This window comes from Haliaeetus albicilla, chromosome 22 (assembly GCF_947461875.1).
Source record: "Haliaeetus albicilla chromosome 22, bHalAlb1.1, whole genome shotgun sequence".
NCBI classification, from domain to species: domain Eukaryota; kingdom Metazoa; phylum Chordata; class Aves; order Accipitriformes; family Accipitridae; genus Haliaeetus; species Haliaeetus albicilla.
In genome coordinates, this window is record NC_091504.1 from 19,668,036 (window position 1) to 19,680,631 (window position 12,596).

Consider the following 12,596-nt stretch of genomic DNA (forward strand, 5'->3'; position numbering starts at 1 on the left):
AATGAGATCTGAACAAAGCAGTGCCCGACTCAGGGAAATGGCTACCAAAGTATGCATGGGCCTTCACAGGTTTTACTGGGAGCCCCGACGCTTGTTTTGTGTTAACAGATTTATCTTAGGCACGCAGGTGGATTTTTTTGTATTGCCTGCAGCTTCCTAGACTCAGGTTTCCAAAGTCCCCTTGGAGAAGTAACCCCTCCGCTGCCCGCACTGCTGTGTGCAACAGGACCAGGAGACATCACACCTTCCTCCAGCCAGGGATGAGGACACATTTGGTGGAGGAACATCCTGCAAGAAGATCCTCAGGCTCAGACAGAGGAGACTCCAACTGCAGCAGACACCAAGCCAACTCAAACCCAAGCCGTCTCTTCTTGACGTGGGTAAACAGACCCTCAAGCAATGAGTTTCAATCACAGCTGGGGCTTTCAAGCATTCTCCTCGCACAAACAGTTTCTTCTTTAGACAAGACTTTTAAACATTCTTCCCCCCTGCTCCACGCCATGTCAACCCATGTCTAATAAAGAAAGCAAAAGCTGGACTATATCATAGAATCACATACACAGGGTCACACGTGCATGGTTTCCAGCAGATGACAGTACTTCAGAGGAGCACACAGAGATGATGGGGTCAGTGGTGACCCAACCCTTGGAAGGGATGCTCTCAACTTGTTCAATAAAACCACATCTGTAAGCTGTCTCCTCCTGGTCATCTTCCTTTCGGTGTTTCCTCTCTTGCCTAGACCCAAGCTCCATGTCCATCCAACACCAAGAGCATCCCACAGAGCAAACTTCGAGGAACACCATGACGGAGCTGCACATTTCACTTGACTCACCAGACCTGATACTAGCAGCTTGCATTGCTGCCGTATATTAATAGCAACTTCCTCTTCATTGCTCTTCTCGTTTTAAAAATGCATATCTCTTAAATTCAAAATCATGCGGCAAGGGTGGATGGAAGAGGTGTAGACACTCAGCTGGTTGTGTGCTGCTTTCCTGTGACAGCCACAGCCCAGAACTACACAAATTTGGCAACCGGTTTTAGTGCCAAAGGGAACACCAGGCAGAAGGAGAGTTCAAAGGCCTCAGGCACTGAGTGAGCCCCATCCAAAAAATTGCTTAGTAGCAAAATCCCCCAGAACCAACCAATCTACCAGTGGAAGTCTTCTTAAATGTCACTCTTACAATAATTTATTAGAGATGTCTCATGGCACTTGCTCTCCTGGCTGAAGACATCTGACTGAGAAAACAAGCCAGCCCAGGCCTCTCCTGGACTTTAGCTGAGAGCCAAAAGGAGTTTCTAAGCATCATCTGAACGAGCCAGAGGGTTACGGACCCACGCGAGCCCCCGGGCTGGTGCAACCCTGCGACACCCCGTGCCACCCCTCTGCCCGTGGACAAGAAGGAGGAGGGTGGAGGATTCGCTGACTCCGTCTTCTGGAGGGCTCTGCCAACGCCACTACCCCTTCTCACCCGCTCCCTGTACTTGTGGCACCATTTTCGAAGAAACCTAGCTATGAGACCACTACTCCCACACATCTTCTGCAGGAACTGGTGACAGATCCCCAGGCAGATGGCTGCCAGCCGGGGCGAGCACCCGCTTCTGTGGGGATGCTTTTCCAAAGCCCTTTTGTAAGGTTTGGGGCTGTCGGTGGCTTCGGCGCTCCCCCAGCACATCACGGTCCCTCTCTCTTCATTTCTGCTCTCCAGCACAAGCGACATGGAAAATTCTCAGCTCAGGAACATGGCAGATTGTCGGCGATCACCGACATTGGCATAATCACAGACTCCAACCCTTCAAATGACCACGCCATTGCTTCAAGATAAGACAATATCTTATCAAGCATGCAAATAAATTCACATAAGCATCTTCATACAAGATAAGTGAGTTTTAGGGAAGCATCATTAATTTAAGGAACCAGTGACCCCAGGCTGTACGGCTGGCAAGCTGAGGTCTCCATAGCTAGATGAAGTCCACCTTGCTGCTAGACACTTCAACAGCTGGAACACGTTCTCCATGCTGGACATTATTGGGGAGTTCAGTAATTTTATTTAAGCCATTTTGTCTGGGCAAGGCCCAAAAAAGTGCACTGAAATGGCAATATATCATAATCTGGACCTTTTGGGCACTGCCCCAAAATGATGATTTTTCTTTTTCCTAAGCTTCCAGAGTTTCAAGCAAACAGCAGTGAAGCTTAATGAAAACTCTCCGGCATGCCTAAGTTCCACACAAATTACTTTCTTCCATTATTTCAAGCCAAAAGGAATAAAGACTAACAAGGAGCAAGGGGAATATTAAATCAAATACAGTGTTGTAAGTGCAGAAAGTCTCTTACTGTGCAGCATCATTGCTCCAGAACAACCGATGTCAGCTCTATGCGGCTTTCACTGCTCAATGTGGTAGAGATTTCTGGTCACTTATAAACAGATTATAACAACTTTCAAAATAAAAACTTGATGCAACTTCATTTTAAAAATTAAATAAATAACCAAAGCTAAACTAAACTCAGGAGAAGGGTATTTGGGTGGTATTTTCCCATCTCCTTCATCTGAAAGGGAAGGCACAGCCAGAGACTACAGAAGCATCCAGAGCAAAACTAAAACACTTGGGCAACACAGCTAAATTCAGAAATTAACTTCCCCACCCAGCCCCTTTTGCCACCATGAGCCCTAGGAAAAGCCAGTGCAGAGAACAATGAATTCTGCAGCTTGAACCCAATGTTACTGAGCATAAGAACAGCCCATGGAGGGAAAAACTGGACCCTGAAAAATAATAAACAAGAAGAAACAACATAAGACATAGGACATTTCATACAGACCAAAAGGAGAGTAGAGAAGACTGGAAGTGTGATGGCAGTGGAATTTTTTTTTAAATAAATAATCAATATTTCCTGTATCCAGAATATAAAGATAGGGTTCCAGTTTGATAATTCCCTAGATGCATCAACCCAAGTAAAATCACGTGAAGTAGAGCAGTAGCAGGCTCAAAGTAGCCCCGCGGCAAGAGCAAGAACTCAAGAGTCTCAAAACTTACTCAGATGCCCCAACTCCACCTTTTGCCTTAAACCACAATTATCACTATATATAGCACAGTATATTGCTGACCAAGACAAATATCTGTGAGAACGTGGCCAAGGCACAGCAACACGCATCCTCCAGCACACAAACGATGGCCTGACCCTTAATTAGCTGCCTGGCTGCATCCCTGCAACACCAGCTGGGTGGGAGCCGGTGTTTTGTTGGGATGGAGATTTGACAGATTTTTCTGATCTCTCTCCCCTGTTTGAGGTGATAAAGACTAATTAGAGGGGAGAGGAGGATCTCTCAAGGTAGGCAAAGCCTTTTTTACCCTGCACTAGAAAGATAACTCACACCCTATGATACAGGATATAATCACGGGGATTTTAGTGCAATCAACACAAGCAAAAAAGCCTTCTCTGCTTGCCACTCAGCTGCTGCTGATTCCCTAAAAGCCCCAGCCAGGAGAACCTCGTGTTCAGCACTGAAGTTCTGTTGCTATTTACTTTGGGGAAAGATTAGGAGGTCAATAAACAGACCCTGGTCATGCATGTTTAAAAATAACAATAAAAGCCATTAAAACTGAAGCCAAACAGCCTCCCACCAACACTCCTCTCTAAGTAGGAAAATTTTTCAGTGAAGGCACTAAACTTGCCAAGGTCTTTTTTTTCAGCTGGCAGGTCTCAGCAGCCCCCTCTGCTTGCTGTCTGCAACCCACAATTGTGCTGAAACCCAGGCATCAGGACCGGACAGAAAACACCGTCACATTAAACCTCCTTTGTTTCAAAAAGTCCTGCTTATGTTCAGGGAGAAGGGCTGGCAAACTCCCGGGGGAGGAAAAAAATAAAAATAAAAATCACTATTTAAGTGAGAGGACAATGGAGGTGCGGGAACAAGTTTCCACTTTTAGCTTGAAAACGAAAAGCCCGTTTCACGCCATTAGAGCGGCAAAGCTCTGGAACAGCTTTCCAGTAGGAGGTAGTGGGGGCAAGAGAGAGAACTAGCTGCGAGGCAGAGCCCATCGCTCCATGGAGGGGCTGGGGAGATGTCAGTGCAGATGACAGGACCCGATGACTCAGTCTGTTGTCTTCCCGATCTGTGTTTTTAAGGACCGGCGGTTGGATAAGGGAAGGAAAGGGTTGAGATCAAATCCTTTCAGCGCCCTCCTTAATCCTGAGCAAATCAAGCAATCCCCAGTACTTGTGTGTTTCCCTCTAATCACCACCCTCACTTCAGGACATCAAGGGAATGGAGAAGCTTCACCCACTTTAGAAATGAGAAGATGCTGGGCCTGCAGGAAAGGTGTTTACAACCACCTCAGCCACGCACCACCCACCCTCGGGCTTTTATATATTCTGTTATACCAAATCTGCTTGGCTTTGCAGCGCAAAGCTCCGATACCAGCGTCCCCTCCATCGTGAGCCTTCTGCTTTTTCCTCCACCCCGTATCCCCCTCTGAGCCTCGGGCACAGAGGCCGATGTTACCCAGGGTCCATGTCCCAGTAATCCATCCCAAATAAGAGAGATGAAAGCGATAAAAACAAGCCACCTAAACTGCTGCCAGAGGGTTTAAACTGCAGGATCGCTTTGATGGGATTTCCACTTCTGTCTTCAGAGCCTCACTGTCCTCCTACAATGTAAAATGATTCTCGCTCCATGGAAACACAAGCCTAAGTCATAGAAAAATGGAGTAAAGAGAGAAATACTCAAGGTCTTGTTATGCCCTGAGATAACCATCCGTCTCATGATGTGAGGAAAGATTGACTGAGACAAAGAATCATTTAGGGGAGGAAAAAAAAAAAAAAGAAAAAAAAAGAAAGGCTGAAATGCCACATTAGTCTTGAAGAAAAAAAGATTATTCTAATACATGGAGAGCCATTACACACCAGCAATTCAGGGAGATTGCTCAGTTTGCACTTAAGACCGCATTTACCATGCGGTCTTCACTGTGAAAGCACATCTTTAAACCCACCAAAACAAACACTCTGCAAACCAACATCTAGGACCCTGACTCCAACACAGAAGTATGTAACGACAGGGGAACCGATACCCCAGATAACGACTTAGTTACAGGGGCTCCTACCCCAGAATTCAGCCTCAAAGATGTAGCTAATGCAATCTCATTATTCATTATGGATGGATGACATTTTTGCAACCGAAACATTTTTTATTCAAAACAGCTTTTCATTGCAAATTAAGGTTTTGTAAAGATACAATTAATAAAAACATAACTAGAAACTTAAAAAAAAAATACAACCTGCAAGTGAAAAATGTAACCTCTCAGGTTTTTTTCCACTCTGATTTTCCATTTCTGCTTTAGCATCCTTTCTGCATTCCCAGCCGTCGTGGCCAGGGCCACTGTAAGCTTGTTCTCCCTACCTGAAACATGCCCTCAAAATCTGGGAGGAGTTTTTGAAAGCTCTGCTTTTCCACAAGAGATTTTTTTCTGCCAGACACACACACCAGTCCTGGGGAAGACACAGATCTGACCTTCCTGAGCATCACACTCAATACCACGTTCCACCCAGCTGCAAGCGTACATATCCTGTGGACAAACCAGGGGAACGCAGGCCTCGAACATAGCAGCCTTGTTTGCAGGACTTGGCCACTTAAATAATCCTCAGTCACAATTAAGTGGCAAATTCTGGCCCAGACCCAGGCAATCAGCAGGTTTTGCCTGATCTCCCCAAGGACATGTGATGACCCTGCAGGGGATGAAGTTACTTACACAGCCTAGGAGGAAAAGCACTGCCTCCCCTGATGTTCCCTGTCCATCCCGAGCTTTGATTTTTTGCATGGTCACAGCCTAGCCACAACGATGCCAAGCTTTCTTTTTTTTTTTTTTCTTCCCTCTTTTGCATCAGGAACCCAGGCTTTTGTTACACGACTATGTAATACCTGGGACGAGCTGTTACTTCAGGGCTGTGGCTACTGAGCCTCACTCAAATGCCAAAATAGCAAGGAAGAAAAAAAACAAAACCCAAAACCTTTCACTGACTGGCTGATTTCTAAAACAAATATTTGAAGAGCAAAGGGAAACCCAGCTGGCTTCCAAATACACAAATTAAAGTGACTAACAGAGAATTTTTCCCTGTTACATTTCTGACCCAACCTATTCTTTGTTATCAGCATCCCTGAGCTAAATGGCTACCTCTTATCATAGATCCTGTATTAACTGGGGATTTCAGGGAAAGAAACACACCCACCTGAGAAGCAGCAATAATAAATCAGAGATCTTGACCTTTTGCTTCCCCCCCAGCTGTACCAGTTCAGCACTATGACGATACACACATGTGGGAAAGCACAAGCACACCTTGCTTTCCTCCTGTTCATTCCCCCGCCCTCCCTCTTCTTTCATTCTCACTTTATTTTCTCTGCTTTGGTACTTTTCCAGTGTCTAGCTGTCCACCCAGTTCCAGCTCCCACCTTTATCTTTCTGTGCATCCCACTTCTCAGCAAAGAACATACTTGCACCCCATTCCAAAGGCTCTCTGGACACCTGTCCCGCATTATCTCATACCCAGAAAGACCTGGCCTGCCACACCTGCCTAGGATGAATAACAGAATTCAGCCTGAATTTTTTATATGTTATCTACAGACACAAGTTAAATAACTTATGCTAAGTAGTCCAGGGCATCTCAAGTTTATTGTCACTCCCAGGCAGATGAGCACATTACAGCAACCACGAGCAGCTCTCGTTTGCTCAAGAAACTGAAGTACAGCGATTACTAAAAAAATTGGGTTGACAAACTGAGATCCAGTCCCAGGGAAGTAATGCCGTGACAGTTCAGAAGAGAGGCTGAATGGTATTAATATAGCACATCTTGTGTTACAAAAGACACTGGCCCGAATTCTCCCCTCCGACTTTCAGATTCACCAAGACATCTCTGCATGCAAACGTCACCAAAAGCAAAATACGGTTTTGTTGTTTTACAAGCCCATTTGGAGCTTTTAACAACAACCCTCTTTCCCTGATGAGCTATTTTACTGACCTACAGCTTCATCCCCACCCTGCTGATGCCGAGAAACGTCCCATTTTGCAGAAGGGCTTTATATTACACACAGGGCAAGGGAGAATTACGCCATTGATCTGAATGGCCCAGGCTTGTAAAGTCCTCTCTGGGAAGGAATAATTTAGGCAGACACCCATTCGGTGAGCCCAAGCTGCGCTCAGCAAGATACCTCAAAGGTGGGTTGGTACAGTTAGACAGCAACATCAGCCAGCGGATGGGTGGGAGCAGGCAGAGCAGCGCAGCGCTGCAAAGCAGTTCACACTATGCAGAAAGTTCTTTGTCCTTTCCAGCTGGGTACCGGGGGACACAACGCATCTGAAAGTGAACTGCAGTGTCCCAAGATGTAGATTAGGGACATAAAACCATTGGTACTGGTGTGAGCTGGGTGGTGGTGTCCAATAGATCTTGAAATCCAAAATAAATCAATAGCCAGAAAAATAAGGTTCAGCTGAAGCATTGGGTTCTCTTTAACCTATAGAATGAGGGGCTGAAAAAGACATCCTTTCTCTGCACATCTTCAGAGCCATCCTGCCCAAGCTAATGTAAATAAAGGTGTTTCCACATGGTGTACATGGTGATATTTTTTTTTTTTTAAACGGAAAGTTACTCGGTATGCAGTTCTCTAAGATTCTTTCTTCTCAACGGCAGGTCCCACCACACCACGCAGACTCCGCTCAGCGAGAGCAAAGCCTTTCCCACGCTCACACCCTGACACCAACAATTCACACCCAAAGGGCGAGGAAGATGCCCCTAGCTCAGATTTTTCTCCCTTCAGCTCTACGGACATTCGCAGCCCGGTCCTCGGCACGGCTAAGGCACCCACCCACGATCAAAGGTCGGTGGGCAGGATGCCCACGGCAGCGCTTCTGGTTCCCCCCCCCATCTATTTGCTCACCGATAGGGCAACGACAAAAGCCAGGGGAGGACAAGCTCCCACCCTTGGGGGGGACACACAGAGCCCCCCAACCTCCAGCTCGCTACCGGGTTAAAGCCACCCGGGCTGCACTGCAGACCGCGGGGACCTGCCGGGGAATGACATCAGCGCTGCCACGGCCTGGCCCGGGAGAGATGGGGGGGGGGGGTGGTGATGATACCTCCACCGGGGCTGCTCCCCGGGTACCACCACCCGCAGCGCATCCCCAGCCCTCCACCCTGCCCCGCAGCATCCCTACCTGCATCCCCCCCCTCCCCGGGGCGGGGGTAAAGCAACCCCTCGGCGTACCGCGTTACCATGCCGGGAGAGGACAGACAACCCCCCCAGGACCCACCACCACCTCCGTGCGGGCGAGTGCGGCCACCACCCGCCTCCGTTCCCCCCCCCCGCCCCGACCCCTTCTCCTCCTTACCCGGGGCGGCGCAGTCGGCGCACGCCGCGTTCCCCGGCCGCTGGAGCAGCTCCGCCAGCGCTTTCCTGCTCCTCTCCTTCGCCATGGAGGCGGCGGCGGTGGTGGTGGTGCGGGGCGGTGCGGGGCTCCGCTGCCCTTAAACCAGTTTCATGGAGCGGGGCGGGGGGGGGCGCTGGCGAGGCCGGGCTCCTCCATACGGCCCCTCCGCTCCGCCCGCTGCAAGGTGAACGGTTTACGGTGGGGCCGAGCCCCCCCCCCCCCCCCCGCCCCTTACCGGGGAAGGATGAGCCGGGGCGGGTTTAAACCTGGAAACCCGGGAACCGGAGCCCGAAGCCGTCCGCCCGGGTACCGGAGCCGGTTCCGCCTTCCGCCGGGCCCGGAGGGGCGGAGAGGGGGGGGCTAGTGGCTTCCCTAAACCGCTCGCCCGCGACCTCCAGTGGCCACTTGTCGCCGGGACGCCCCGTCCCCGTTGTGGGGGGGGTCCCCGACCATCAGGGCATCCCTCCCACGGAACCCTCTCCGGGTTATCTCCAGCCCCCAGGGCGCTCCCCATCGCCCAGCGGTCCTTTCCCAGGTTTAAACTGGGAGGACTGGGGCGCACCCTGGCCTCGCTGCCCGGTGAGGGTGAAGGTGGGGGTCGGGGGGGTCTTCACCTCGGGGAGGTTGCGGTTTGCAGCACCCCGGCCTTCGTCGGATGGGGCCTTGGCGCTCAAAGCGCCTTGGCGGGTTCACGAGGAGCGCTTTCGGGGCGCCTCTTGAACGTTTAGCATCTTTTTGGGGTCCTCGTAAACGTTTAACTGGTACCCACCTGCACTCCGAAACACCCCTCCTTCACCGCTGCCCTTCCAAGCACACATCGCCACCGCCTTCCACAGCTGCATCTTGGCAGGACCGTCCCCCGAGCATCTTCTCGCGCTTTCCACCCCCCTCCATGGTGTCAAGGGAGAATCGGGGGAGAAAAGACCCCTGGGGCAGGGTCACAGCTTCCCCACGTCATCGTGGCTGTGTTGCTGGGACCGAGGGCTCCAGCAGCTCATGCTTCTCCTGTCACCTCCGGGGCAAGTCTCCTGTCCTTGTTTTACCCCCTAAGGACTAGAGGGTGTCTCGGGGGGGGGGGGGGTGACGTGGGAAGTCTTTGGCTGAGGAGGGCTCCAGAGCCTTGTAGGCTGCTGCCCTAGCCCCTCCTGAAACCTTCCTCTCAGGTATGGGTCATGGGCATCTGCAACGCTGCTACGGCCTATTTGTAGCTCATACAGCTCTGCTTACAGAAACATTTTTGGTTTTGCAAAGCAAGTTCCCCATTCAGATTGTCCATCTCCACTTCCTCCAACAAAGCAGAGCACCCTCCTGCAAAGCTCAGCTCACGCCATTCGCGCTCCCCACGAGGTTCAGGGTGCGCACGAGTGTCTGCAGGAGGAGGGTGCCCGTAGCTCCAGGAAAACTTCCACAACCAAATCACCATCTTGGTCCTGCAAGCATACAGATGGGAGCAGGTTCCAGGGAACACTTTGTGGGAGAAAATAGCATACACCCTTAAACACGGGCAGAGTCATGGCCTGGTACATTTACAATGTCCCCCCTTGCCTGGAATACATTTTCCTAAGTGACCTTTGCATTTGCGCTGTCAGACAAGCTGACTTTTGACTGGTTTCAATTGATGTCGGACTGTTCCTTGCTGACTCTATGCAGCGTTACACATCGTCCTGGGGTTTGCTGGTTTTACATGTGTAGGCTGATGATGTCTGGAAACTCGTTTGCATGCTACCCAAAGGCGGAATCCCACACACAGGCCTTTTGTAGAGAATTTGAGCTGCTGCATCCAGACCCTCACCTTCTTCAACCTCCAAGTCACTAATACTACCTGGAGCAGAGCACTGACTTCTAACATCCACTGAGTAAAACCAGCTCCAGCACAGTGCCTTAGCCCTAATCCTCCACAGCCATGCTATATTCAAGCTTGCCAGTGTAAATGCTTACAGGATCAGAGCTTTACCTAAGCCCAAGCTAGGTTAGGTTTTCACTTGCGCTCCGGCTTTTCCAGAATATGCGCTTGCTGAATTTGTCATGCGATAGCCAGGGTGTTGCACATCATCATGAACTTATCGAAAGCAGGGTCTGGGAGGAGGGAAGGGGGTTGGCTTTAAAGTCTCTGTTTAGCTTTCCATTAAGATTTATTGATTCTCTTAATTTTTTGTTCTCCTGGTTGCTAGGCAATCCCTCTCTCTCCTCCGCGTGCTGGAAGCCAGGGCTGCAGACAGAAATTTATATCTTGTAATAAAATCAAATATAACAGAGCCTGTTGTCAATGATGAGAGAGGAGTGTTTCGTAAGGACAGGCGGAGCAGAAGAACAGGGCCGGCAAGGGTCAATCAACAGCGATCCTCAACATTTAAGTCCCATCACAATTACTCCAGACTTTGCACTGGGAAAAAACCAGCCCGCGTGGGTGGAGGGGATGTGGAGAGAGAGGGAGAAAAGTTGGAACTAAATGAGCCAGAATTGAAGAGAAACTTTTGTTCAGTGGAAAATCAAAGGCTTGATTCAATCTCACATACACAAGGGTATCTCCGAAGTTTTACTCGTGCTTTATCCAAGGTGAAGAGGCTGGGTGTTGCTCCAGTGTCGGTCAGCACAGCGTTGATCCAGGGCAGGCAGCGAGGCTCTCCTGATGGACACTGGCTCCTAGGGATTGTGATTCCTGGTGTAGAGCAGGGACAGCGTCACAGCTTACCATCCCGCAAGGGTAAAGGGCCGAGGTTGTACCGGCAGAGCTGGCAGAGGCTCCCGGGAGGCTGATGGGCATCGCGGCTCAGGCTTGTCCAGGGCAGACTGTTCCCTCCTGCCTGGGCCCGCAGGAGCCAACACCTCGTCTGAGCTTTTCCCCACATTATGCCTGTGGGTGCGACCTGTCAGGGAACGCTTAATGAATTTGCTTCTACTTCTCGCAAAGTCTCTGGCCAAACTCTCTGGAGACTGGTTGTCGCTGTCAATACATCACCCTCATTCAGATGCTTTCTGTCTCTCGACTGCTAAGTGACTTGTTAAGTCTGATATAAATTTATATACATCTATATATAAATACTTACATATTTATGTGTAAAATGTGTTTGTTTGTAAACATGCACACTTTTAACTCAGTCTTTTCTAAATCGCAAGGTTGTTGCCTTAGAAACGGACATTATTAATGCAATCTCCCAAGGTGCTAAACACAGTGGCGGCAAGGGCAGCCTCTGGAAATGCCAGACGCTGAGGTCAGGGCAAAGGATGCTCAGAAATTCCTGGAAGCCTTTTCGTCATCTCTGTGGTGACACCCTGAAAATGCACAGACGTAACTATACCTTTTCCTTGCCCCTCCATATTAGCTCCTTTCACCCCAGGACTGCCTTGTTTTGTTACGAAAGACCCGTTTACGCTGCTTTTTAGTTAATTTTGCAGCCCCAGCCCTGAAATGGCCAAATCAATGTCACAACCATGGAAGTAAAAGGGTGTCAACGCTTTATGTGACCCGGGAGCACATTCACAGTGTAACGTGGGGAAGCATTACAAATTCCTGCATGAACAGCAAACCTTAACAGAAATATCAATAATTCATGCCACCGCAACTGCATTCAGGCAAAACTCTCTGGAGTAGTAGATACACCAGGCTGGATCCCTTTGGCTTCCTCAACATTATAGGGGAGGCAGCTTTCGCAGCCGGAGGTTTGTGCGAACAAGCCATAGCACTGGTCACCCGCACCCATGCTAAAGCAGCTAGTTTCCGCTGCAGTATGGTTTCCTGTTCAAAAGAAAAAAGAAAAAAAGAAAGAAAAAAAAAAAAGAAAGAAAGAAACTGAAATCCTAGAGGTTTTTCTTTAAAAAACAAACAAACAAACAAAATCTCTTATTTTCTGAGTTATCCAGTTAAATCAAGAGTGGCTACAGCTGGGAGGGAGGAATGCCACAGAGCAGAGAGCTCAGACCAGGGCAATTAAAAACTCTTGAACTGAAAATCCGATACTGATGCCAACTTTCTCTGATTTTGAGAAAATTGCTTTATGGACCCTGTGGGATTTTTCTCGTGTAGAACAAGGAAAAGTACACTCACTGCATCTGCATGGTTAGGCTGCATTGGTCAAAGTTGAAGAGGATGATGCCACAGAAAATGATGCAAGGGTGCAGAAATAACAGACTGAAGTCCTATGTATGCAGAGCTGCTCTGCACCTGCACTGACCCTCAAAGAAAA

At 49.3% G+C, this 12,596-nt stretch overlaps 1 protein-coding gene across 1 annotated transcript in view; it reads right to left on the minus strand.

Annotated features, from left to right (window-relative positions):
* The window catches only part of ADAP1 (ArfGAP with dual PH domains 1), a 62,337-nt gene extending 53,616 nt beyond the window's left edge, over window positions 1-8,721 (minus strand). The window contains exon 1 of the mRNA XM_069810214.1: window positions 8,374-8,721. Within this exon, the coding sequence (XP_069666315.1) occupies window positions 8,374-8,458 (85 nt within the window). The 5' untranslated portion in view covers window positions 8,459-8,721. The remainder of the gene's footprint in view (window positions 1-8,373) is intronic.
* Between the last annotated feature and the right edge of the window lie 3,875 nt (window positions 8,722-12,596).